At 31.6% G+C, this 25,603-nt stretch overlaps 4 protein-coding genes and 1 long non-coding RNA gene across 5 annotated transcripts; all 5 read left to right on the top strand.

Moving 5' to 3' along the window:
• Positions 1–714: 714 nt before the first annotated feature.
• Positions 715–2,312, top strand: LOC101220495 (GATA transcription factor 15). The gene is made up of 2 exons (XM_011661080.2): positions 715–1,124; positions 1,765–2,312. Exons 1-2 carry the CDS (start codon positions 897–899, stop codon positions 2,044–2,046), a joined length of 510 nt encoding a protein of 169 aa, XP_011659382.1. The 5' UTR covers positions 715–896; the 3' UTR covers positions 2,047–2,312.
• A 203-nt stretch (positions 2,313–2,515) lies between these two features.
• On the top strand, positions 2,516–4,087 carry LOC105436175. The gene is made up of 2 exons (XM_011661079.2): positions 2,516–2,924; positions 3,030–4,087. Exons 1-2 carry the CDS (start codon positions 2,745–2,747, stop codon positions 3,576–3,578), a joined length of 729 nt encoding a protein of 242 aa, XP_011659381.1. The 5' UTR covers positions 2,516–2,744; the 3' UTR covers positions 3,579–4,087.
• Positions 4,088–9,938: 5,851 nt separating this feature from the next.
• Positions 9,939–10,915, top strand: LOC101203703. The gene has a single exon (XM_031888401.1). It carries the CDS (start codon positions 10,197–10,199, stop codon positions 10,659–10,661), a length of 465 nt encoding a protein of 154 aa, XP_031744261.1. The 5' UTR covers positions 9,939–10,196; the 3' UTR covers positions 10,662–10,915.
• A 10,108-nt stretch (positions 10,916–21,023) lies between these two features.
• Positions 21,024–24,883, top strand: LOC116405184. Its single transcript, XR_004218325.1, has 2 exons — positions 21,024–21,430; positions 24,452–24,883. It is a non-coding gene; the product is annotated as an uncharacterized LOC116405184 (long non-coding RNA).
• LOC101203946 (probable galacturonosyltransferase-like 7) lies at positions 21,430–23,059 on the top strand. Its single transcript, XM_004135959.3, has one exon. It carries the CDS (start codon positions 21,736–21,738, stop codon positions 22,837–22,839), a length of 1,104 nt encoding a protein of 367 aa, XP_004136007.1. The 5' UTR covers positions 21,430–21,735; the 3' UTR covers positions 22,840–23,059.
• Positions 24,884–25,603: the final 720 nt, after the last annotated feature.

Here is a 25,603-nt window from a genome sequence, read left to right as displayed (position 1 = left end):
TGTCTCTACATTTATATTTTTGTACTCTTCTTCGGCTAGCAAATATAGCAACCACACTACAATAATAATGAAAATAATAAGAGTGCAAAGTCATGCTAGTATCAAAGATAGGTAATTACCACTAGGTTAATCTATCGTTATTAATATTATTTTCATAGTTAACATATAAGTTTTTAGAGAATAAATAAAAGAACTTTGTTTGTAAAACTTTTTGTTGAAACTTGCTTAGATATTGATGGACTGCTTTTGAAATAAACACAAGTGTACATATATAGTATCAATTAAGAAAATGACACTTGAAGTGAGTCAGCCAATAGCCTTTATTAAATCTTGCTATCCCCAACAAGATAAGGTACACTAAATTAAACCTAGCAATATAGGTGCCATTTCAAATAGACAAGTACACCAAGTAGTCCAAACAAAGCAAATGAGAGATCTCATTTTTATAGACTAGTAGTGTCCCAAATGCTTTAGCTACTATTTTATAATTAATAGCTATAAGAAAATTCAAGTTAACTAAGGATGTGGTAAAATCATATTTCCTACTCTCTAAACTTTTCTTTCAATTTTATGTCTAACAAAAAAAGCTACAACAAAATCTAAATTTTGAGATATATGAAGGTTTCTTGAGAGAACATTTATTATGTAATTTGATTATATATGGAAGAAGAGATGATTTATGAATATACTAATAAGGTAAGCACATTAAAGGAACCTACTTCCCAATTGTGGGTAGAAGCATAAAGGGCTTAACCGTCATTACACATTCCGTCGTCACTCGGCCACCTCCTCATCTCATAAAAACCCCCAGAGGAATTAACAAAACAAAAAAGAAATTCAAAACAGAGCTCCTAAGAACATTCCGTCTTTCTCTCTCACGAACACCTTCAGTTCTGATGCTCAAAGGTGAAGTAATTGGTGATTTTGGTTTGGATTGTTTGATGATTGCCTTCCTCATGAACCGCGCCGCCGATCTCTCTGCTTCCACCTTCAACCCCCCATCTCTAATGACCGCCGTTTCCAAAGAGGGTCTGTTGGAATTGGAGGCAGAGAAACAGAGAGCTTGCGTTCATTGTCGCGCCACCAGAACCCCTCTCTGGAGAGCCGGTCCGGCGGGGCCAAGGGTAATTAAACTTGTTTATAAACAATTAGTCATTAATTAATTGATGAACTTTGTTTCATGGTTTACTTTCTGTACAATTATTATTAGTGTGTATCGTAATATCAAATATATATTTTACAAATATGATAATTTTGACAATGTTCATATTTACTACTGTTATTACCTCTAAAATTGAAACTAATATCAATATCAATTTTGTATCTATAGGGTTTAGTAATATTAATTATAAATTATTTTAAATTGCAATTTTGTCAAACTAATTTCAAAATCTAATATTGGTATCTATACATTATCCATTTATTAAAATTTTTTATTGTGACATTTCAAACGGTTCATTTGAAATGTTTCTGAATTTTATTTAGATCATTTTTATTTAAGATATTTGAAACGGTTCATTTTTAAATGCTTTTAAAGTTTATTTAAATCATCTTTATCTTTAAATAAAAATGATTTATATGAAAAGATTTTATCCTTTGGTCAATTTAAACTTCAATCCAATTTTATTGATGAAATTTTAAATAATAAAAAATTTATAAATATAGTTAAATTGTAATTTTACCACTAGATATGTTGTAAATCTAATTTATTTTGTTATGTTTTTAGAGTACTCCATTAATTTTTTAGCTTATGTTGTTTGACAGTCGTTGTGCAATGCATGTGGAATTCGATACAGGAAGATGAAGATGAATAGCAATAATAATGGGGGAGTGAATAATAATAGTAATAATAAGATGGGAAAAGGGAAGAAAATGGGAGGATCAGGAGGCTCATTGAAAGTAAGAGTAGTGAGATTAGGGAGAGAGATAATGGTGCACAGACCCACGACAGCGATGGAGGATGATAATGAAGTTGCAGAGTCAATCGGAGAAGAAGAACAAACGGCAGCGTTGCTTCTTATGGCTTTATCTTCCGGCTATGTGTGACCCTATGAGAAATTATAGCTACCACTTTCGGGAATTTTACACTTTTTGTCTCTCTGTCATTTTGTTTGAAAAGAGAGAATTTCGAGGTGGTCTAGAATAAATTTGAAGAAAATATATATATTTTTTTCTTTTTAGTGGTATAGTCTTCTTACATATTTAAAAAAGAGGTCAAAGTGAATTCTATTATTATATTATTGTTGTTCCCATTTACTACAAATCTCTCCTTACTTCCACTCTTTAATTCTCACCTCATGTTATTATTATACTAAAATTTGAATTACATAAAATGTGTTAGTATAATAGTGACTTGTAAAACTTAGCTTTGAAATACGAGAATTCATCACTAGTCATAAGGTTAAAAGAACAAAAAGGCAAAAGGAAAGTAAGCGCTTTCCAAGAAACGAAGGGATGGGGAGTTTGTTGAGTTGTGAAGAGAGATTATTCCCCATGGTTCTAGGCGCATCTCGACTACACAAAAACAAAGATAACGATGAAGTAATAAATTGAATTAAAAACAAAAGTAGAATAAACCAGAACTTACCATTCTAAACTACACGTGCCTGCTCTCCTCTACATGCCACGTAATCCATCCGCCACGTGTTATCTTCTCAGTTTCATCTCTAGAAACTCCTTATTCTTTCCCTTTTTTTTTAAAGACATCGCCGCCGGATACCAACGTTTGGAAACGAACTGGAAGGATGCAATCCACACTTAGAGCGATCGCACCGAAATCGAATTGGGCCTTTTGGGTGACCCAATTCCAAAGCCTCCGCCGAGGTGGTCTGACGCTCACCACATCTCGCACCGCTGACCCTTCCCTTCACGCCAACGACGACGATGACGACAACGACCCCGCCGTTTTATCCGGTGAACCTGAGGTATATTACTTCTCTCTCTCTCTCTATTATCAATTATCTTTTGGCCGGAAACGCTTTGAGGGAAGTGCTATTATATTAACTTGGATTATAAATTTGATTTTGTAGAGATCACAAGACAATTTAGAGCCAGATAATGCGAAAGCCAATTACGATAGGAGGGACGACCCTAAGCAAGGAGATTCGAAGGGACCATTTGGGAAACCCACGGCCCAACACGCCTCCTCACCTCGTTTAGAGACCACAGTAGTGGGCCAGGCCTCGAAGCCCATTACTCAACAAAAGAGAGCCCACAGTATCGACGACGTGAGCTGTATCGGCGTCTATGGCGGGCCTCTGGAGCAGGGGAAAGAAAACAGAACAACTGAAATGAAAGAAGAAGAAGAAGACAACAGAGATTATTACAAGCACCACAAGGCATCTCCGTTGGCAGAGATAGAGTTTGCGGATACGCGTAAGCCGATAACCAGAGCGACGGACGGGACGGCGTATGATGGGGAGTCTGGAACTGTAATTGGGTGGTTGCCAGAGCAGGTGGATACTGTAGACGATTCGCTCCGTAGAGCAACAGAGATTTGGAAACAAAATGCAATGCGCGGAGATCCTGATGCTCCACAGTCGAGAGTTCTTAGGGCTTTGCGTGGTGAAGAGTTTTAAGTGTAGATTGGGTTTAGAATTAATAAAGGGTTGTAACATGCGTTGAAGTTTTGATCTAAGAAGTTGATTTTACAAGTATATGAGTGAAACTTAGCAAAAACATACAAAATTGAAATTTTGTAAATACCTATATTTATACGGGGTAGAGTAATTGTATTATAATTTTCGAAGACTGCTGCCTAAAAATATAGGTATTTATGTTGGTGACCCTACTAGGAATCGATCCTGCACAGTATGTTGTTGTTGATAGCTGGAAAGCCGGAAAAGGGTGGAGTTAATGGGAATAGGTGGCACGGTGCCTTTATACCCAACGGCTTATACCTGATTCCGATTCTCAGCCGTTGTGGGACAACAAGTTGATTCCCCAACCTCAAATTAGGACATGATTGAGGATTGACACCTTAGATTTGGGTCTATTATGGAATTTGTGTCACATATTTTAAAAAGTTTATGTAACGCTCCAAATTCGAGGAGTTGGTTAAAAAGAAAAAAAATTGGATGGAAGTTAATACCCACAGAGCAATTCTATGATGGCAAGAAATTCTACTTCGTCTGCAAGTGAATGGAAAATCTTATCGTATACAGGCAGCAGGACATTTAAGTGTGGGTACACTTATTTGTGTATACAAATAGTCCGTCTTGGTAATTTTATGCTGTATGACCTGTAAACTCAACCTCATTTGTAGAAAAAATGAGTGTTATGGAGGCTACTTCAATGATTTTAATAATATTAATAACCCTTTGTTGTGGCAACTCACTAGGTTGTAGCGGGTGGTACACCAAACAATGTCTAATTTCATACTTTAAATTTATTTCAAAATCCCATAAGTTATTTTTAATTTCTACTTCATATTTGTTTTCCCCATCTTTTCATGATGAATGAATGGTTGCGTAGAAGCTAAATCACTTGCCAAACTCCATGGTGCACTCGCCCATGCACATGCTCTCCCCCCTCAATTTTCAATTTTGCATCTAATTTAATTACCCTTTCCGTACTTTTAGTTAGGTAAAATTCCCTACTGAGAAATTTTATCGATCAAGTTAAAGTTAATTAATTATAATATTGAGTTTATCTTGGATATGTTATATAAGTTAATTAATTATAATATTGAATTATCTTAGATATGTTATATAGCGCTTTAAATAACTAAGAAATTTTTGTATTTTTAACTATTTAAGGTTTAAGGTTTGTTAACTTTTTAACTGTATATGTGTTATGATTTGTTCTTCTTCTGCCTTTAAACATAAGTAATACACCTTTAGTGAATTGCATAAATTTATATATGGATTCTCTACTTTTGATTGATGTATTTATATTATTTGTTTATTTTGTAATTGATAGTTTTGAACACAAAATATTTCCATGATTCAACTGATAGCATATTAATTCGAAAGTTTAATTGACGGATGAAAAGGCGTCTGAGATGCAACTATATTAATATAAGGGGGAGGTATATTAGTATAAACACATGATTAAACAAAAATAACACTTAAAATGGAGAGAGCTAAAATGAGCATTCCCTTTCTCTACCTTTATATGCCAATTTCCTCCACCATTTGATCGTCTAGCTTCCAGTTCACATATCAATGGCCAATCTCATCTCTATTTTCCTCACTTTCTTCCTCCTCTCACTCACCAAATTCTCCCTCCTTTCTTCCGCCACCGCCGTGGCCAAGGATCAGGTCGGCTGTTCCATGTGCTCAACTTGTGACAACCCATGTCAACTCCCGCCGCCGCCGCCGGTTGTCGAATGCCCTCCCCCGCCCCCGTCCCTCTCCGCCTCCATCTCCCCCACCGCCACTCCCCACTTCTCAATGCCCTCCTCCACCCTCGCCTCCCTCGTGCGATGCATGCGTCTACCCTTCCCCTCCGCCGCCATCCTCTGTCCAGCCGTACCCTCCGTCCGGCGGTGGCCAATTTCCAGGCATTGCTCCGCCTCCGCCGAACCCAATTTTACCGTATTTTCCTTACTATTATTACTCTCCCCCCTCTGCTTCTCCCAAATCCGTTCCATTTTCATGGAAATTTCTGGCTCTGCCTTTCTTAATCATCCTCTGGTTTTGAAAAAGAAGGTGTTTGAGAAATGGGTTTGATTTATTTTTAAATATTTCTTCCATTGAAGAAAGAAGAAAGAGGATGAAGGAGAGATCAGATGAAGAAGAAGAAGAAGAAGAAGAAGAGAAGAAGAAGGGCGTAGTCCAATTGAGAAAATTAGTTGTAGACTAATTATGTATTTACAAATTAAGACGTATTATTGATGATTCTTTATTTTAATTTCTTTGAATATTTTCTTGGGAGTTTAGATATTTTAATTGAAATAGCGATGGATTCTTAGGAAAGAAAAAAGCTAATGTATGTTTGAGTTCCTCTTGAGATATCTCAAATCTATCTAATAATATCTATTGATTTCTTTTTTCATAAACCGCTTAATAATTAATTGGCAATTGTGGTATGAAGATTTTAAAGAGTGAATTTATGAATGTATTTTATTTTACATAATACAGACATATTTACTATATCAATTCAGTTATATTCATCAAAGACTTAAATGAATCTTTTGCTTTAGTTGTTATGTCTTAACAAAAATCACAACAAATTCCAAGTAACTCTTCAATCTTCAATCTTGATTTTGTAGAGGAAGATGAAAAATGTTTGTATCTTGAGTAAATTTTTTTGTGCAAGTATAATCAACAAAACTCATCCATCTAAATAACGACAAATGTGTTAGACAAAATATAACGGTCACTCTAAGCACCTTTTGCAAGTTGCTTAGAAAACTTTAGTATTTATACTATATTTTCGATCCTTAAACATTTCTTTTTTGAGTGTGAACTTGATATGAAGTATGAGTCTAGGAAGTTATGAGTTATTTTCAACATCAATTTCAATCACAAGTTGTCATATGACAAATTTTTAATTTTCTTTATTATGTTACATGCAAGCCTACGATATCATTTTCTCCGATCGATCGTTATCATAGACATAAAGGATTAGAGGTTAAACATTTTGTTTTTACACAAAAAAAAATGATATGATTAGCTAACTTCTTATAAAAAAGTATAGATTCTCAAATGGTTGCTATGAGGTAGGGTCTTATTGGCTTTCTATTTGCCTGGATGTTTGCATTGAAAAGGGGGATTTCTTTGAGTAGAAGGGAAGTGTTTGTTAGAGAAAAAGAAAATAAGTTAGGGAGAGAGGTTGAAGAAATAGAGAAAATAAAGCAATTAATGACATTTAGTTTGGCACCAAAACTTGAGCATTTTGGATCATTATATCCCATGTGCCTTTAGTGGTTGGTAGCTTTCTTTTAGGATAAGAGTATTCCTAAATTCCAAAATTCCAAAATTCCAAAAACCCCCACTTGGGTTCGAACATTTTGGGCCTTTAACTATTCGGCTTTTTCCACTTCCCATTTTTTGAATGAATCCTCACCTCCCTCACCTCCCTCACCTCCCTCACCTCAATCAAAACACAAACAACATTCATTACCTCCAATTTCCTCTTTCATTTTTATTCTTTTGTTATGTTGAAAAATAAATACATAAACACCAATTTCTCTTATAATTTAAAAAACTATATTACTATTTCTTTATTTATTTATCTGTGTACAAAAGAAAGATATATATTATAAAATTGATAACACATGCAGCTATAATAATATAACATGAAAACACATACAGTATCCCCAATGGAGTTTTGATTAAAATCTTGTAAAATGATGAGAGGTGTATTTTGTTTTATCAAACATGGCTTTCATCAAAGGTAATAGGTAGAGTAGCATATGCATAAACCTTTTTATATGAATTATATAAGACTAAACATAGTCACCAATTAATGTAAACTTTCTATATTTTTCTATCTTTTTCATTGAGGAAAAGGAGGATAAGGTGTGTGGAAGGAAAAAGAAAAAAAGGTATTTAAAATGTTTTTCATTGAAAAAGAAAATTAAAGACATGAGGTTTCTACACAACCCTTTGTCCTCTTTAACTCAAAAACCTATTTCGTCTCTTTCAATATTATTAATGCTTTGATATGCTCAAATAAACTAACAACCAACAAAAATTAAAAGTTATAGAGTAGAGACGGCCAAAGTATGTAAATACACTCATTGGGATGTGTTTAATTTGTTAGAGTATATAATATATGTTTTAGAATCTAATCTTTTTTATTAATCCTAAAGTTTAGATATATTTTTTATATCCATAAATTTTGTTTTTAAGTTAGTTCGTTAAATATTTTGTATATTTTTCATATTGATGTGAATATTTTGGTGAGTACATTGAGAATCAATAAATTGTATGACTTAACGTCTTATGGTCAAAGCCAAACGTGGAATTAGGTTGAGAAAAAGTTGTGATTTATAAGGACGTGATTCCATGATGCATATTGTTGAAAGCAATACCAAATTTTATGTGAATGACATGAAACTCGATTGAGAAGACTTTTGTCATACCATATAATAAAATAAAGACCACAAATCAATATGAATCTCTTTTATATCAACAATAATAGTGACACAACTTTGTACTCTATTCTCTCACAACACATTTAATTTACACACACACATATCTTTGATCATTTCAACAAAACACGTTAAATCATAAATAAAATTAAATGCAACAGATGTGGATATAGTATTGACTTCTAAAATCATTTTATATTTGATTCACACCAAACAATCATTAATGAAATATATACTTATTGTAACTAATTTCCAATTTTTGTGTCCTATTAATTCACTCATATCAATTAAGCAAAGGTTGTTTTGATTTAATTCATGAACTAATCACACATTATAATTTAGAATTGAAATACCTGGACGTAACTTATAATTTAACCAATAATATATACTAAGTACGTATCAATCAATTCAATTAGTGTTGAGTAACACTAATTAGGTCTAATTAACAGTTAAAATATATCTTTCCCTTTCAATTTAATATGGTTATATAGCAATTTAAATGGTGATCAAACTAAAAATTAAAATTGAATAAAGTTTTGAAGGCTCAATTATGATTGCTTCTTACTATTGCTCACCACACGGCTAATTAATTTTCAACCACATCTCCTAAATTATACTTTCGTGTAAGAGGTTGCATTTACAATTATTGTTTCTATTCAGTCTATAATTGGAAATTTAGATTCAAAATATTTATTACACACTAATAAAGTTCCTTTCAACAAAGTATGCCTTTAATTTTAGTTCTCATGACGTTTTATTGCTATTTTGTAGTATTTTATCACTCTAAATTTTAGAACCATCTAATACATTTTATTCCATAAAAATTATTATTATTCAACTAGTTTCAAATAAAAAATATTAACATAAGAACTAAATTTGATATTTGAAGATACACAAACAAAAAAAAATCAAATAAAATCAATTAAACAATAAAATAATTATGATATGAAATTGATGTATATTAGTAGTGGGATTCACAAATTGATTGAATGAAACAAAGTGATTATGGTTGATACGAAGTATTAATTCTTTTATTAACTCTATCAAAAACCTAGTGACGTGATGAAAGAGTCGATGTGAATTGCGTTTTCTATTTTAGTTTCTTCCTAAAAGCTTTATCAACTTTTGTTATTGGTTTCTTTATGTTTATGTGGTTAGTTACTTTGTAAACAAAATTAATTACCAACTTTATCATTATATGTAAAGGTTGTTTATTTTTTTATCCAATTTTTTTCTTAAAATCAAATTAATATTTCATGGAAAACGTGTGTTCTACCATGAAACAATTTAAATGAGGTTTTTGGTATGGAATAAAGATCGTAACCTTTACAAAAATAGTTTTATATTCTCAACATTGACTTCAACTATCAATAGTATAAATCTTACTTGATCTAAATCTCAAATTGAATAAGATATGCATCCATAACTTTAGAATAAGACAAAAGTTCAAATCTAGAAAGCCAAATATGTAAATAATACCAAGTTAAACTAAAAAGACTTTTTTTTTTTTGTTAGAGGACTCAATTCACGTATTTTGAAAACGATAAATGTTAACATTTTGCTTACATCACGAACTTTTTTAGATTTATTTGGAGTCACAACAATGGCCTAAAGTGCAAGCAAGAGCGGGTGATGAAAGATGAAAGGTGGGCACAAGTGAAAGGGAGTGAGTAGTAAAAAAAAAAGAATGAGATGAAAAATGTTAATTATCCATTGTTTTAAAAATTGAAAGCATTCTACGATTAAGGTGATCATATTGGATAATCCATATGGAAATGTAAGGTTAAGAATTAAATGTTTTTGCTTTAGTTTAATTACATGGATCATAACCCTTAGATATATAAAAGAAAGTAATATGGAGTGGTAAATTAGATGTCACATGTAGCCACCCTTTTCATATTGGTTCATTCAATTTGGGAAGCAAACAATACAGGTTAGAAACAGAGTCTCTCCCCTGTTGCCCCATTTATGAGCATCACCACCCCATCTTCTTTCTCCCCCTCTCCAACAAAATTATTTAATTCCATTTCAAAATCTTAGCTCAATTATTTATTATCTTCCTCTCCATTTACATCCTATAATTTCTTTCTTCCTTTTTCTTTCATTTTCTCCCTCTCCCTCTCCCATTTCTCCAAAATTCTGGATTTAGATTTCAATGGAAGGCGTTTCAGTGAGCGTTTACAATGGCCTTAGGCGCTATTTGAGGAGGAAAAGCTACCGGAAACTCGCTGCGTCTGTGGGTCGTAGAACGGATACAGCCCAACTTGGGGCAGCCGGAGGAGGGAGGCGCCGCCGTCGGATTTGGCGGATCAAGATCTCCCCTAAGCTCAGGCTTTTCCGGCGAATGCCGTCACTGAAGAAACTGCTTCTTTGGCTGAGGGATTCTTATGTTAAAGCGATGTTGGCATTTGCCAACTCGAGGGTCATCGGCTCCGGCAGCGGCAGCGGGGGTGGCGATGGGATCTGGGGTGGCGCCGGGAGGAGCACTTTGAAGGAGTATGATGAGAAAATGATCACTGAGATCTATAAGTCGTTGGTGGTGGCGCAGGGACGGTTGCCTCCGCCGGAAACTGTCCGGCCGAGTTGGGGTGGCGGGCGGTTGCCGACGGTGGCGGAATAATCCGGTGGATTTTATGGGGTATGGAGATGGACGGTAAGGATCCAGTGGGAAGAAAATCAAATCCTATCCGCTGATTCTTTTTTTACCCTTCTTTTTTTTTCCCCATTTTCCTCTCTATTTTCACCCTAACTTTTTGAAGTGTAATGTTTTTTTTTTTACCTTAGGGAGTTAATTGAAATATTACCTGGTTGTTGTCATAGTTAAATATATAATTACATTAATAAAGAAAAAGTACCAAATCTTAAACACTATAATTGAGCAAAGGGTGAGCTTTACCATAAAGTTGAAATTATGCTCATAAAAAATCTCAACAAGGTGATGAACAAACCATGTGCCATTGTTATCCGAGTAATTCATTAAATTTTTAGAGCCAGTTAATAATTTACTTGTCTCTTATAGACCCTTTCGTTGATAGGCTTTTGTTATTGATTGTCACAAGTAAACATGAAGATGATCAATAAAGTTGATCGTCATAAGTGATCACCAATAGTTGGTCGTTTTAGTTGATCAATGGAAGCGGTGGTTGTTGGAGATGGTTGTCATCAAGGTGGCTAGTTAAGGGTGGTGGTAGCAGACAACAACCATTGAGGGAAGAAGTGAGGTAGGGGGTTAGTTAAATTTTTTCCAAAGAGAAACCTTAAAAAGTTAAGCCGCACATAATATCAATCAATTTCTAAAATGAAATTGTATTCATATTTAAGAATGTTTTGAATTTTGATTCTAATAAGTCGTTGTCATTTTTCACTATTGTTATTAAATGTACTATTAGTTTAACAACTAAATTTCACATGAAAAGTGTAGTTTCTTACACCATTTTTGGGGGTGACAATAGTGAAAATGCAAACTTAAAATCAATATTACAATTAGTTATGTGTATAGATAGATATCGATAAATTTTGTGGTGAAATAAAATAAAGGTAGTAAGCAAAGAGAAATCGTTTTCTTTTTCTCTTTCTCTTTCTATTCATGATATTTATGATAAAGATAGGTATAACTACCTTGTGTTAAATAACTTTTTAAAGATCTAAATAGTTTAATCGTTGGTGGAATTAAATATGTCAAATCAATATTTAACGTCTAATTTGATAATCATTTTACTGTTTTATTTTCATTTTAAAAATTAAGCGTTGAGACACCCCTTTTATTCTTAATTTTCCCTCATTGTTATATGCATTCTACCAATTATTTAAAAAATCAAACCAAAATTTAAAAACTAAATAAAAATAGATTTCAAAATATTATTTTTGTTTTTAGATTTGGTTAAGAATTGAAAAGGAGAAAATATATTTAATTTTTAATCACAAAACCATAAATGACTATCAAACCAAACTAAAGAAGAGATTGAATTTGTAATGATAGTACAGAAGTAGAAAACTTGTAATTGTAATTAAAATGAAACCAACCAAAATGTTATTTGTAGGGGAAATCAATATATTTTAGTAGACATTAGTGGTGTAGAGGTGGAATAATTAATTAGTTAGTTGGTTTGTGGTTAATTTAAATAATGATCATGTGTTTGAACCTCTATTCTTACCTTAAAACATTAATTAATTCATTCAATTATTACTTTGCTTTCACCTAAATTATAACGCAATTTATCACATCTCTTTTTCTCTTTATTATTATTTTTAAAAAACCCATGATTAAATCATCTTCAATAAGTGAGGATTGTTAATTTCTGCTAATCTAAAATCTCTTTTACGATCCATTGGTCTTGTTCATGGTTCATCTTCATGATTTTCTTATCCTCTTATAATGAAATGAATTCATCCAACTCTTCTTTACGATTCAATGTCTTCTTACCCAAATAATAATTTAAAATGTATCGACTACAACTTTAATAATTTAGAATTATATTACATATACACGCACGCTAAAACGTTTACACTCTACTTTATATTAGTTTAATCAATAACAATGGGTCTTATATTTACATCTTATTTTTTAAATGACAAAATACAAAAAAAAAAAAAAAAATCAAAGATAATAAAATATTCTATCATGTCATCGTTTATCATTGATAAACAAGTAAAATATTGTTATATTTATAAATATTTTAATTAATTTTTTTTACATATTTAAGAACATACTTTTAATTTTATATTATTAATATCACTATTAGTGAATTTAATATAATCATTGGAATCAATTTGTTAAATTTAATATTAGTGAATTTAATTAAGTTAAATTTAGTTTTATACATAAAATATTAAAAAAAGAATTAGAATTTTTTATTTGTTACCTTATGCCGAGTTGTAAATTACCAAAATGTTAAGGCTAATTTAGTTGTTTTCTTATTTATCATTGTTTGTATATTATATACATCGTTTTTATTGTAAAGTAGTAGGTGAATATCAATCAACTAACACTATTATTATTTCTCAACAACTTTGTGAAGCATTTTAAAAACAAAGGAAATTAAATTTGTAAGTTCTCAAAAAAAAAAAAGAAATAAAAAGAAAGTGACTAACAATTTTGTAGTAAGGGGAGAAGTCGCTTCTCCCGGAAAGTTAAGGGAAAGAGCCCAATACAAAATGGGCTGAATGAAGGTCTGGCCCAAAACATAACCAACCCTATTTATAGGGCTTTTGGCCCAAAATGGCAACAACAGCCTCAAAAGTAGCTCTCACATTTAGCCTTCTCCATTCCTTTCAATTTGTTTCTTCCTTTCGTTGCTCAATTCATGTTTGCTCTTCTCCTTCCTTTTCACTCTGTTTCATGTATTATCTCTCTCTTCTATATGTATTCCTTTACAATTCTAGCAAACGAAGGACACAGGCAGACGACCAATTGTTCCCTTAGACTCACAACAACCAAGGGAAATAAATGTTGGTTTGGTTGAATTGTTAATTTCAAAGCATGCTTATGCTAAGACCAAAAATATCATTTCAACCTCCAAAAATAGGTCATTTGTTGCTACCATTTTCCCTAAAAGTAAAAACCAATGATGAGTTTTATTAAATAAATTTGAACTTTTCTAAACTATAAAAACAAAATTTGACTTTCTGCACCTCTTTATCATAAACTTAAAAATGTGGTATGCTGTTCTGTTCTATATATATATATATATATAATATATATTAGAAGAACAGAGTTTTGTAAAATGACAGAAAAGCTGCCATTTTGCAGAGCACCCAACGGCTACTTTTAAATTATGAGCGTCTTTTTTAATTTATTTGACGAAGTCCAATATAATCCAATCTTTTGTCAAATGGATAGTGAATGAATGAATGAATGAAGAGACTTATTGCTATTTAACTCATTTTGCTTTAATATATTTCAATATCCAACCATTCATTCCCCTATAATAAAATAGTATGCTTATTACCCAATGTTCAATGTCCAATCCTTTTTTGTTATTAATTTAGACAGAGTTAACACATACTGCATCTAACAAAGTCTTCATTTTATATAGCTTAATTTAATAGAGAAGACTCCATCGGAATGATTGGAGTTTAACAAATTTGTAGAATCAAATTAAAACTCTTTCAAATAGAAATTAAATAATTAAAATTTTATAAGTATAAAGACTAGAAAAATTGCAGTTGCTCAAATCATATGGAATAATTGAATGTGTTTTATTTTTTATATAGGTATAGAATGCTATATTAATTATTTTCTAAACAAGGAAGTATAGAAAATAATGGCATTATTATTAATTATTTGCTTCACCAAAATCTATTAACCTAATCTTTTCAATAAATTACAATGAACAAAATATAGAAATTTGCACAACGAAGTTTGCAACTTTAGAATGAAACACACACATGTTCTTTTGACTTTCTCTCCATAACTCCATCTTCAGAATTTGTAGTTCCTGAAAAGGGAAATTTTATCCTTTTTCCAAACTAAATTTTTTTAAAAAATTAACTTCACAAACTGTACTTTCTAATTTTCTTTTGTATGTATACCATCTTATTAAAACACGTATTAATAATTATATATCGCTATCAAATAGTATTACATTTGTGTGTTTTTAATTTAGAAGTAAAACTTAATTTATCCTCCCTTAAACAAACTCAAAATAGTAATTGGGATGGGAACTCTAAATTTGTCTTTGATAAGCATTGTAATTAGTGTGGCTATTTAGGAAATTGAAATTAAGTTTATATATAAGAAACAAGATGTCATCATGATTTATGAAAGAGTAGGAGTGTTGTTCACATCCCCTAATAAAGAATCCCTTCCCTACATCAACATCTTATTATAAGCCAAACCCAAAGGTACAATGAGGGGGGACTTTCCCTTTATAAATGTGGACCATATCCCTTTTGTTATTACATACACATTTACTTAATTTATTAACTCCAAACTTTTCAACTCAAATATTCAGATATTTTATAGTTGATGTGGTCAAATAATGTTATAATAAATTTATAGGGTTTTTCTTTCTTTCTTTCTTTATATATATATACATATATATTATTATTCTTTTATTATAATTTCACCAAACTTGATTCTTTAGTATTACTTAGCAATGTAGGAAAAGAATCTATAGAAGTAGTTAGTTGAGATATTGTGCTACTTTGAACATTATCACATCTTTTTAGTAATTATATACTCCATAGCTACACCCAACTATGCACTAAAATAAATTAGTCTGAAATATGGTTGAAGTTTTCTCCACTGTGGGAGGAGAATAAATAATATTGTATAAGTTCCAAATTATATTATCTCTAAACCCTTTTTTTTTCTTTTTTGTAAACTTATTTACCAAATATAAACTTTGAATGATGCATGAGTTTCTGAAATTTGAGAGATTTGTGTCATATTAGTGTATAAGTTTCAACATTCAACGATTAAATTATCGTTTTTTTTTAATTATGTCTATTTTTTCGATATGTTGTATAGTGAATTTACATTTTTCTTAAATACAATGGTTGAATTTTTAGCTAAATTTTAAAAACAAACTCTATTTTCTTAGTTTTCAAATTTTGGATATTTTTTTATTGTAGATAACAAAAATAAGAAAATTGGAGGTGAAATTAGTGTTTACAACTTTAACGCGATATAAGTTTTCAATATTAAAAAAAAGACAAATACCAATTTTTAACTTTGAATTTTAAATAAATAAAATATATCAATTTAACTAAATTCGTTACGGCTTGTTTAGAACTTTATCAATTCAACATTTAAACGTGCTAATATAACTACTGTCGGAAATTATTATTTTAAGTCATTAATTTGTTGAAATTATCAAATACTATGTCAACCAAAATTTTATTAATAATAGAAAGAAACAAAAAAACACTTATGAATAATTAGTAAACTAAAGTGAGCAAAAAAAAGAAAAAGAAAATTATAGATAAAAAAGGAATAGAAAAAATAAAAGAGGGCATAAGAAGGAAAAGGGGAAACAGAGAGTGATGATGGTGGACGCCAGGCTGGCCTGGAAGCCCCGAAACCGTACGATCTGCCTCCACGTGGGACCTCTCCACCACTCCTAATTATCATCCGTCGTGCTGAGCTGTACATGTCCAGTCCCACTGTAAATATTTGACCGTCGCTGCCACGTTTCCTTTTCTAATTCGATAATTTTTTCTGTTACTTTTAATTAATTACCGCCCCCTTCCTTTCTGGCAGTCCCTATATTTTCTACATAGGTTTTAAATTCTATTCTTAAAGCACATTTTCCTTTTCAATTCCTATCCATGCACTTCCCTTCACTATTTATCCATTCCTTTCCCAAACTTTCTTACTTTATCAAATCAAACATTCAACTTCTTCATCCTCCTGCATCAAACAAGAATGAGTAGTTGGTTTACACTCATATCTCCATTAGTGAATTTAGTAATCTCTCTAAGGTATTATAAATTTCAAAGTACGATAGTTGTGAGATTAAAGCGTGTTTGTGGTGATATCATAACTTTGTTACGATATGTGTATCGCTATCGTCTGTCTATATATGGGTAACTGTGCTTTTGACTTCTATAACTCTTATTTAGAAATTAAATGTTCTGTATTAATAGTTCTTTTTCCTTTTTGACCTGTTAAAATTCTAGTCGTTTCTCTCTTTTTTTTTCTACTCTTTAACTATTATTTTATTCTTTCTATTGTGATGTTTTGAGCTTTCTTTTATTTGATTCTATTTCTTGTTCCGACGAATGCACTTTGAATTAGAGAGTTGCATTAGCGTTAAGAGACAATTGGTATCGTGATATTAGCACCACGGTCACAACACAATAATTTATTTCGACATCAAATCATAATAGCTTAATTCAACTATATGTATACAAGAAAAAAAAATCAATTTATACATTCAAGAAGTCTCACATCTTGATCCTGATGTGTTGTTGTCAAAGAAAAGAAAGATGATATAGTATAGAAAGAGATAGATAACTTGGTTGCAGAAAGATTTGTGATTGGAGGTGGATCCCTTTTGTATTTGCCTTTACAAGTTGAAGAAAAATAATCAAGAAACTCAATATTCAAGATGTTGAAATCTTCCCAAATATATTAAACAAATGAATAAGGTTGTCAAAATTCTCAATTTTCTACCCAATTAACTTTAGCTCTAACGTTGTTCTTTCTTTTTGAAAAATTTGTTTATGGTTTATGCTAAGCATCTATTCTATCTATAATTTATTTGAAAGTACACAAAAATAAAACTCTTTTAAGATTAGAAGTAATTCCAACACTCAAGCTTAGTATTGAATTGGTGTAAATTTTTAAATAATTGTTAGACAGTCCCACTTTTTGAAAAATTAGGTAGAAGACATTAAAAAGAAATGAAATTAGAGAGAAAGAAAAACAGTAACAATATATAAAATAAACTCAGAAGTAAACTAATGTAATTTAAGTGTACGAACAAAAGCAGACTAAAATGTTTGATTAAATAACAAAGAACTTTTAGAATACTTTTTTGAAGGGTAAAAATGTTGGGAATATTAGAGGAAAAGAGAGAAGAGAGAAATGAGAGAGGAAGGGCACAGGTGCCCTTAGATTCTGGGGGTCCATCCACGAGGATGAAATTGTCATTTCGAATTAAAAAAAATTATATATATAATATATATATATATTTAAGATCTATGTCCTGTCGGTTGATTTTTAGGGTTTTTGTTGTTAAGAAAATAAAATTGGGAGAGAGGTAAATCAATAATTGTTATAAACCGTACTGCCTTCAAACTATATGCTTTTATATCATATACTTTCGTACCAATTTTGTCACTATGAATTATTATTTTCATTTCCTTTTTTCTAGCTTTATAGGTATATAATACATATCTAATTTGTACACCCTCCTACCTAAACTAATTTTTATAACCTTCAACAACATCACTTTTGAACCGATAAGAAAATTTGAGCTAGTTGGATTCACAATGAGTAGAGTTGAGGGAAGGTTATTGTTATTTCATTCTTATTAACTAAAAATATATAGTTAATCTATAATCTTAACTTAACCATTAGAATAAATCTACGTTGCATGTGATAACAAACTTCAATTTCTCAAATTTTGTTCTTAAAGAGTATGATAAGACCTTCTAATTATATATAACTCAATAATTGATTACCATGGAGAAATATTAGGTAAGATCAAACAATGGTTTGCTTAGTGTTTTGTTGACTAAAAACTTTTGATGTGATTGAATTATTAATTTGCATTTCTTTTTTTGGTTAGGTTATGAAATTTATATGGGTATAATATTATACAACACGTGCATATATGGAGCTGAAGCTCATAATATTATAAATAATATTTTGAAGGTTTAGATAAAAAAATTTTTTGTTGACAAATGAATATAAAAAAATTATAAGGTATAGGTAAATTAAGTATGTCAAAGGTCTTTTTTATGTCAAAAGACTTTTAGGGCAATGAGAGATTAAATGAGGAGATTATTGTACAAGAAGGTTCGTGAGAATGTCTCCTTTGATGGGGTAGAGACCTAGAGGGAGGTGTTTAAGCCTTTAAAGGTGACATTTTAGCATCTAGCTACAATTTATCAAACTTATATACCACTAGCTACTAGCTAGAGATGTTAATTAGTGCATGTATACTTAGAAAGCATATTGTAGATCCATTTTTAATTAGTTTACACGAGAAAACAATTTATGATATGCTATAGTTTATGGTCTTACAGTATTGTCTACCCTAGTTTCTCTTTTGATTGTTTTCTCGTTATTTTTCAATATCCTCTTACTTTCACTATTCAGTTCTTTGGTCTTTAAAATTTTCCTTTCAATCAAGGTATATAGGTTTTATCACAATACAACTATTTAGGAGATCTTTAAATTTAGATGTTTTTATTAAAGTGGTATATTAGGTAGACGAGAGTAAGTTAAGACATCATTTTAGTTTTATCTATATGCAGTGCTAACAGTAAATAGAGTACTTTTTCAACATTTTTCTTAATGTTACCGAGTGTTAATAAAACATTTGATAGAGATTAGAAAGTGTGTTGATGTTTTATTAATTAGTATTTGTATTTTCAATTATTGTCATAGACTAAACCCTAACCATTAACGAAGTTAAATACTTAGAACTTGACATTTAAAGTAAAAGAGTTACATTGAAAAAGAAAGAGAGATGTGAAATCAAATATTTGGTTATACTGAAAATTAATATATAAAACAAGGTATTCAATAAATCATATTTAAAGTTGATGGGATATAGTTTACATTAAACAAAATGCCTCAAATTTCATGAGCTATATATGACATTGATAATAATAGGTATAATTATAGCTAGTAGCTTAACAAGAGCAAGAGACTAATCAATTATTCCTGCCTTGTTCAAATAAGATTTGAAAATTTATCACAGTAAACGATATCTTCAAACAAAAAAATGGAAAAAGGGAAAAGAAAGAAAAAATGAGAATAAAAAATTTGTATTGTTAATTAGGTGACTAAATATATGTTCGAATTATAGCCGTTTTTGTGGCACACAAGATACCGAAGATGCCTACCTTAGTATAAGAATAATAACAATTGGAATTATTTATTTTAAAAAAAAACGTATTAATATTATAAAATTGATTTTAGGTAGTTGTGTAAATTATGTTAGAACATTTATTTTTAAGAGTATTTGTGTTGCAACTTACAACTTAGTTAAAAATGTTAATGAAAGGAGAAGGAATCTTATAAGGGAGAAATGAAAAGGAGACAAAGAATAGGAAGAGAATATAGTAATTTACAAGTAAACAATGGAATCTCTCCATCAAGGTGAAGCAAACCTATAAATTCATTCTCCAAAAAGTAATCCAAACCTAAAATCACAACTCATTGTCAACCCAATAAATTCTAAGATATTGCTTCTTTTAATATTACTTTTTTCTCTACCAGTAACTATAATTATAAAAAAATCAAAATTTGATTTTATATACATGTGTGTATGTATGTATATATGATTGTGATAAATAATAACTTCATTAAATAAAAGTACAAGAAAAAGATATATATGAGATGTTAACTCGTAATTGAACATTTAGGTAGATGAATAAAGATAGATACATAGTGCAGAGACATATTGTCCATATATTTTTAGAAAATAAATTATTTTTCTACTGAAAAAATTAAATGTTTTATTATTATTAGTTATTTTAGGAATGAGTTTATATATTTAGACATGTATAGGAAAGTATTTACATATAAATTTTGAGGAGTATAAAAGTACAACTATAAAATGTTAAATACTATCGCACTCAATCATTTACTACAATCAAAATCGTTATCTTTATCAACATCTCCCCATCTCCATTACTCATGCAATTATTGATGATTAAACAAATAATGAAATTGAAGAATGTAATATAAATAAATAGTTATCTTAAGTCAGTGGTTTTAGTGTCACATATTATAGGAGAAATAAGATTTAGATGAAATAAATCATTATTCAATATAGAGTGTAATATAAATAAAGCATGTGTGTGTTGAGTCCAAAATAAATGGGTTCGAATTTGGAAGAAGTTTGATGAGTGAGTGGTGATTATTTTTGGTGAAGATTTAGAATTTTGCTAAAATAAATGATTTTATTTTATATTTTGAAATCATGTTAGTAAGTAATCTGGTAGAGGAGGTAAGGTTAGTTGTAATTATTGATGGAATTCACCTTGTGGAGTCAAAAAAGAAAGAAAGAAAGAAAGAAGAAGAAGAATAGGAAGAGAGAAAAGAATAGAGTGATGTGAAGAAAGGGAGGGGGAGTGGAGTGCAGAATACGTACACGAGTACATCTGGACAACTGGGTCCCACTTTCCCCTTCTCTCTCTTCCCTCATCACTGACAACGACAGCTGTAACTCTTTTTTTTATTTATTTTTACATCAATTTTCATTTTCATCCAAATATCAAATTTATTCAAAATACAAATACTCAAATTTTAAAAATATCAAACAAGTAGAAAAGAGGTTTAAATTTATTGAAAGATGGTGAACTTTGTTAAACAAACTTCAAATTGGGAATACCAAAATGGTATTATATATGTATGTATTATGATTTTTGTTGTTGCTATCTTCGGATTTCTATGGTGCAAATCTAAAACCTAAAAAGAAAAAGGAAAAAATAAATTAAAAAGAAAAGGCTTTCTTTCTCTTTCTCTCTCAATCTCTCTCTGTCGTACAGCTGCTAATTGTCTGTGTTCTCTGGTTTTGTGTTTCGCCTTCTCCTCTTCCCGGGAATCGATACACTCTCAATAATCGACGAGGAGGAGGAGGAAGAAAGAACAACAACATCAACAACGGAGCCACAACTATCTCACTCCCTAACAACACTCCAACCTCGTTCAAGAACTGGGGAGGTTTTCTTTCTCACCTTCCGGCCACCGCCCAACATTTACCGGTCAGTCTTCTCTCTTTTTCTTCTTCCATGACTACTAAACCGTCTTTCTTTCCACGCCATCCTTCTTCTCTACTTCCCTTCCCTCATGCACTCACTCCAAATTTCATTCCATTCCATTTCTCTACTTGATTCTCAACAACATCCATCATCAATCCATCCTCTTTTCATTTTCAACTCTGGCAGACCCTACACATCAAACCCTACCTTTTCTCCCCTTTTCCATTTCCATTTCCCCTAATCTTGACAACCATCCCTTTGATTTCAACTCCAGAAGGAAGGGGAAAAGATCGATTCGAAGAGTCAAGATGTTGTGGATTATGAGATTCTCCGGTTTTTTCTCTGCCGCTATGTTGATGGTCATTCTCTCTCCATCTCTCCAGTCATTTCCCCCCGCCGAAGCCATTCGCTCCTCTCACCTTGACTTCAACCTCCGCCAGTCTGTTCGTCTTTCCGTCTCTGATTCACCCACTCGCTTTCTCTTCCGTAGGTCGCCGTTGTATCGCAATGCTGAGCATTGTAGTCCAAGAGACTTCAAATTTACGGGTAGATTTGGTGTTTGTGATCCCAGTTTGGTTCATGTTGCGATTACGCTTGATGTTGAGTACCTTCGTGGTTCAATTGCGGCTGTCAATTCCATTCTGCAGCATTCCCTGTGTCCGGAGAGCGTCTTCTTTCATTTTCTTGTTTCTGAGACGAATCTTGAAGCCGTTGTTAGATCCGCTTTTCCTCAGTTGAAATTCAAGGTCTATTACTTTAATCCGGCCATTGTTCAGAATCTGATTTCCACTTCGGTGCGGCAAGCCCTCGAAGAGCCGCTTAATTATGCGAGGAACTACTTGGCGGAGTTATTGGAGCCCTGTGTTCGGAGAGTTATTTATTTGGATTCCGATCTCGTTGTTGTTGATGATATCTCTAAGCTTTGGAGTACTAATTTGGGTTCTAAAACCATCGGAGCACCGGAATACTGTCACGCCAACTTCACCAAGTATTTCACCTCACGGTTTTGGTTGGATAAGCGGTTCTCCGGCACGTTTCTTGGCCGGAAGCCCTGTTACTTCAACTCTGGTGTTATGGTTATAGATCTCGCTAAGTGGCGACGGGCCGGCTACACGAAACGGATCGAACGGTGGATGGAGATTCAGAAAAACAATCGGATCTACGAGCTCGGTTCCCTTCCGCCGTTCCTTCTCGTGTTCGCTGGTGATGTATCTCCCATTGAACACCGGTGGAACCAGCACGGCCTCGGGGGCGACAATGTGAAAGGCAGCTGCCGGAACCTCCACGCCGGTCCGGTTAGCCTTCTTCACTGGTCAGGAAGTGGAAAGCCATGGATGAGGCTAGACTCGAAGAAACCCTGCCCTCTGGATTCCCTCTGGGCACCATACGACTTGTACGGCCACTCTCACTGAAGCACCGTCGCCGGTAAGAACAGAAAAAGACAAAAAAGAAAAGCCCTCCCACATCCTTCCCCTTCTTCTTCCTCCTCTTCCCCCAAGGACTGTTTTGTCTCCTAATTTAGTCCTCCAAAATTCCCCATTCTTACTTCCTCCTCCATTAATTCATATTTTCTTTACATATTTTCATTTATTTTCTGGGGGATTATTGACTCAATCATCATCATCTTTCTTCCTTTTTTTTTAGACCATTTGTATTTTATATTCTACCCCATTATTATCATCATCACCATCATCATTCCTTGTTCTGAAAATAAGAAATAGAATGAATAGCCAATTTTTTTTTTTTTCTTTTATAAAAACTTGTTGTATAGACTCCCATGGATTTGTTTGTTTGTTTTGTTTTTTTTTTTTTTTCCTTCCATTTTCCCTTTCTATCTATAGATGGTCTGTTTTTATTGTTTGATCTTTGTATTTGATTTTGGAATTAATGCCATTGTAGTTTCTTCCTTTTTGCATAGATTTTGTACTCTCCCTGCTTTTCAGATATTAGATTGTTTTTCTGATCAAACCTCCCTTGATTCACCATTTCAGGAAACATAATTTTACTTCCTCTCTTATCCTTATCATAACATTTGTATTTCACACTTGACATTTTCCTCATACTTTGAAGGTCAATCTAAACAAAAAAGAAAAATTAGATATAGTCTCAATAAGTAATGAAGAGTATAAGATGAATCTATATGTTAGAGTGGGGTTGTGTATGATATCTGGTGAGGGAAGGGGAGAAAATGTTATTATGTGGAACGTAGATGGTGGTGATGTTGTGAAGAATGGTAAAGTCCACGGGTTGAATGAGATATAGAGGGAGAAACATGCTAGGCTTGTGAACCACCATCCACTTTATTTATTTTTCTCCCACACAACTTTCCCTTTCCCTTTGTTTATTGCCAAACCCTTCATTTTCTATATTCTTTAGTTTTTCTTTTTCAATATAAATCCGTGAGTATTACTATTGGAAGCTTCCACTTAAATGTGTTAAATTATCTCCAAAAAAGTTTAGTACTACAGTAATTCAAAACATATTGCTTTCTTTTATTACTCCATTAAATGCTATAAATCTTTTCAATTTATTCCTTCCATATATTTTTAACTTTTCTTTTCTTTTGGCCAAACACTGCCTTCGTATACATACACTCGTACGCCATCTTTTTCCATTCCAATCGACTAACCAAATCCAATCAACTTCTTATAATGATCGATTTGCTATTTTCTCAATTCAAATATTTTAGTTCATCCTTCTCCTTTTGATAATATCCTCCAATTGCTTTGAAAAATATCTGTCTTTATAAATATTTATATAGAGATGTCGTTATAATAACAATAAATAAGTGGAAGCAGAATTTAATGTTTTAGAAAACCAAAATTTTATCAAAACAGAGTCCTAACCCTTTTTTTCCTCTCTTTTTGTTTAATAGGTTTTCTAATATATGTTCAATTTTGTATTTAAAAAAGCTATATTAAACCTTTCCTAAAATAATATTATTGATGAATTAGTCACAATTTTATAAGCGAATTAGATGCAATGGCCTAATATCTGTCTTCATCTTTATGAAAAATTAATTAGAAAAAAGAAAAAAGAAGAAGAAGAAGAAGAGAGAATGCGGGACCCAGATAGGATTAGAGATGGGTTGAGTGATGGGCGGCACACGTGGCCAGCTACGTGGTAGTGGTGTGATGCAATCAAAGTGTTGGCATCTGCCAGTCGGCACAATGATTGGGATTATTCTCCTTTCATTATTTTTAATTTCCCCCATTTTAAAATCTAATAATCTTTAATCAAAATTATGAATTTTCATCTCTTTTCTTTCTTAGTTTACAATGCCTTCGCCTACATGGCTGACGTACGCACCGTAACATCCTTGCTGTCCTTTCCCCATTGGTTCTACTTATACTCATTCTTTATTTTAAAACACCTTGTATTATTATTTGTACTATTATTGGTGATATGATTTAGACATGGTAACTGATTTAATTATATACTTTATAATTTACCTTCCACAGCTGGGGCGATGTTTTCATAAATGTCCCTCTCATCTTCATTTACTTTCAAAGAAAATAATAAACAATAGAAAAGTCATTCATTGCTCTTACTTTTAAAAACGACTAAGATTTTAATTTAAATTATATCTTTTCTCCACCTAATTTACATATTTCGTTTCTATATTTATTTCTTTTGTTATATCTTTTTAAAAGTCTAATAGGTGTTTGTGTTAAAACTAAAAAGGTGGTGTTGAGTTTGAATTCCCTTTTCACTTTTTTATTTTCTAAAAATACAATTTTTAGGAATCATTTTTATCTTTCTAAATAAAAACATAGAGATTCAATTTGACAACTTACATTAAGAAGAAATGATTAATTAATATTTAGGCGTTAAACTTTTCTTCTTGAAATTTTGGAAAGAAAATAAATTAAATAATGCATGGGAAATTGGATGGACGTGAAAAGTGAACTTGGGAAAGTGATTATGGAGCCAACTTACATTACCATAATGAAAAATTCATTGAACCAAATTACTATCTTTTGTTTTTTTTTTCCTTTACCACAAATTAATATGTTTATTAACGAAAAATATTAAGATTATAGATTGTCTAAATCTATTTGTAAAGATGTGATTTAAAATTTAAGACCTTCGTTAATTGATATAACATTCACACAGTAATTAGACAATATATGAAATGTTTGAACGAAAAAGAAAAAGGGTCCATGGCCATGGCCA

This window comes from Cucumis sativus, chromosome 7 (genome assembly GCF_000004075.3).
Source record: "Cucumis sativus cultivar 9930 chromosome 7, Cucumber_9930_V3, whole genome shotgun sequence".
Taxonomy (NCBI): Eukaryota; Viridiplantae; Streptophyta; class Magnoliopsida; order Cucurbitales; family Cucurbitaceae; genus Cucumis; species Cucumis sativus.
Note: the sequence above shows the minus strand (reverse complement) of the source record. Positions and strands in the feature narration are given on the sequence as shown.

What these genes read in the sequence shown, in the direction of transcription:
- LOC101220495 (XM_011661080.2), top strand. Translation starts at nt 897, where the DNA reads ATGCTCAAAGGTGAAGTAATTGGTGATTTTGGTTTGGATTGTTTGATG. An exon ending in CCGGTCCGGCGGGGCCAAGG is followed by an intron (nt 1,125 to 1,764) that starts GTAATTAAACTT and finishes GTTGTTTGACAG; the next exon opens with TCGTTGTGCAATGCATGTGG.
- LOC101203946 (XM_004135959.3), top strand. Translation starts at nt 21,736, where the DNA reads ATGTTGTGGATTATGAGATTCTCCGGTTTTTTCTCTGCCGCTATGTTG.
- LOC101203703 (XM_031888401.1), top strand. Translation starts at nt 10,197, where the DNA reads ATGGAAGGCGTTTCAGTGAGCGTTTACAATGGCCTTAGGCGCTATTTG.
- LOC105436175 (XM_011661079.2), top strand. Translation starts at nt 2,745, where the DNA reads ATGCAATCCACACTTAGAGCGATCGCACCGAAATCGAATTGGGCCTTT. An exon ending in TTTTATCCGGTGAACCTGAG is followed by an intron (nt 2,925 to 3,029) that starts GTATATTACTTC and finishes TTGATTTTGTAG; the next exon opens with AGATCACAAGACAATTTAGA.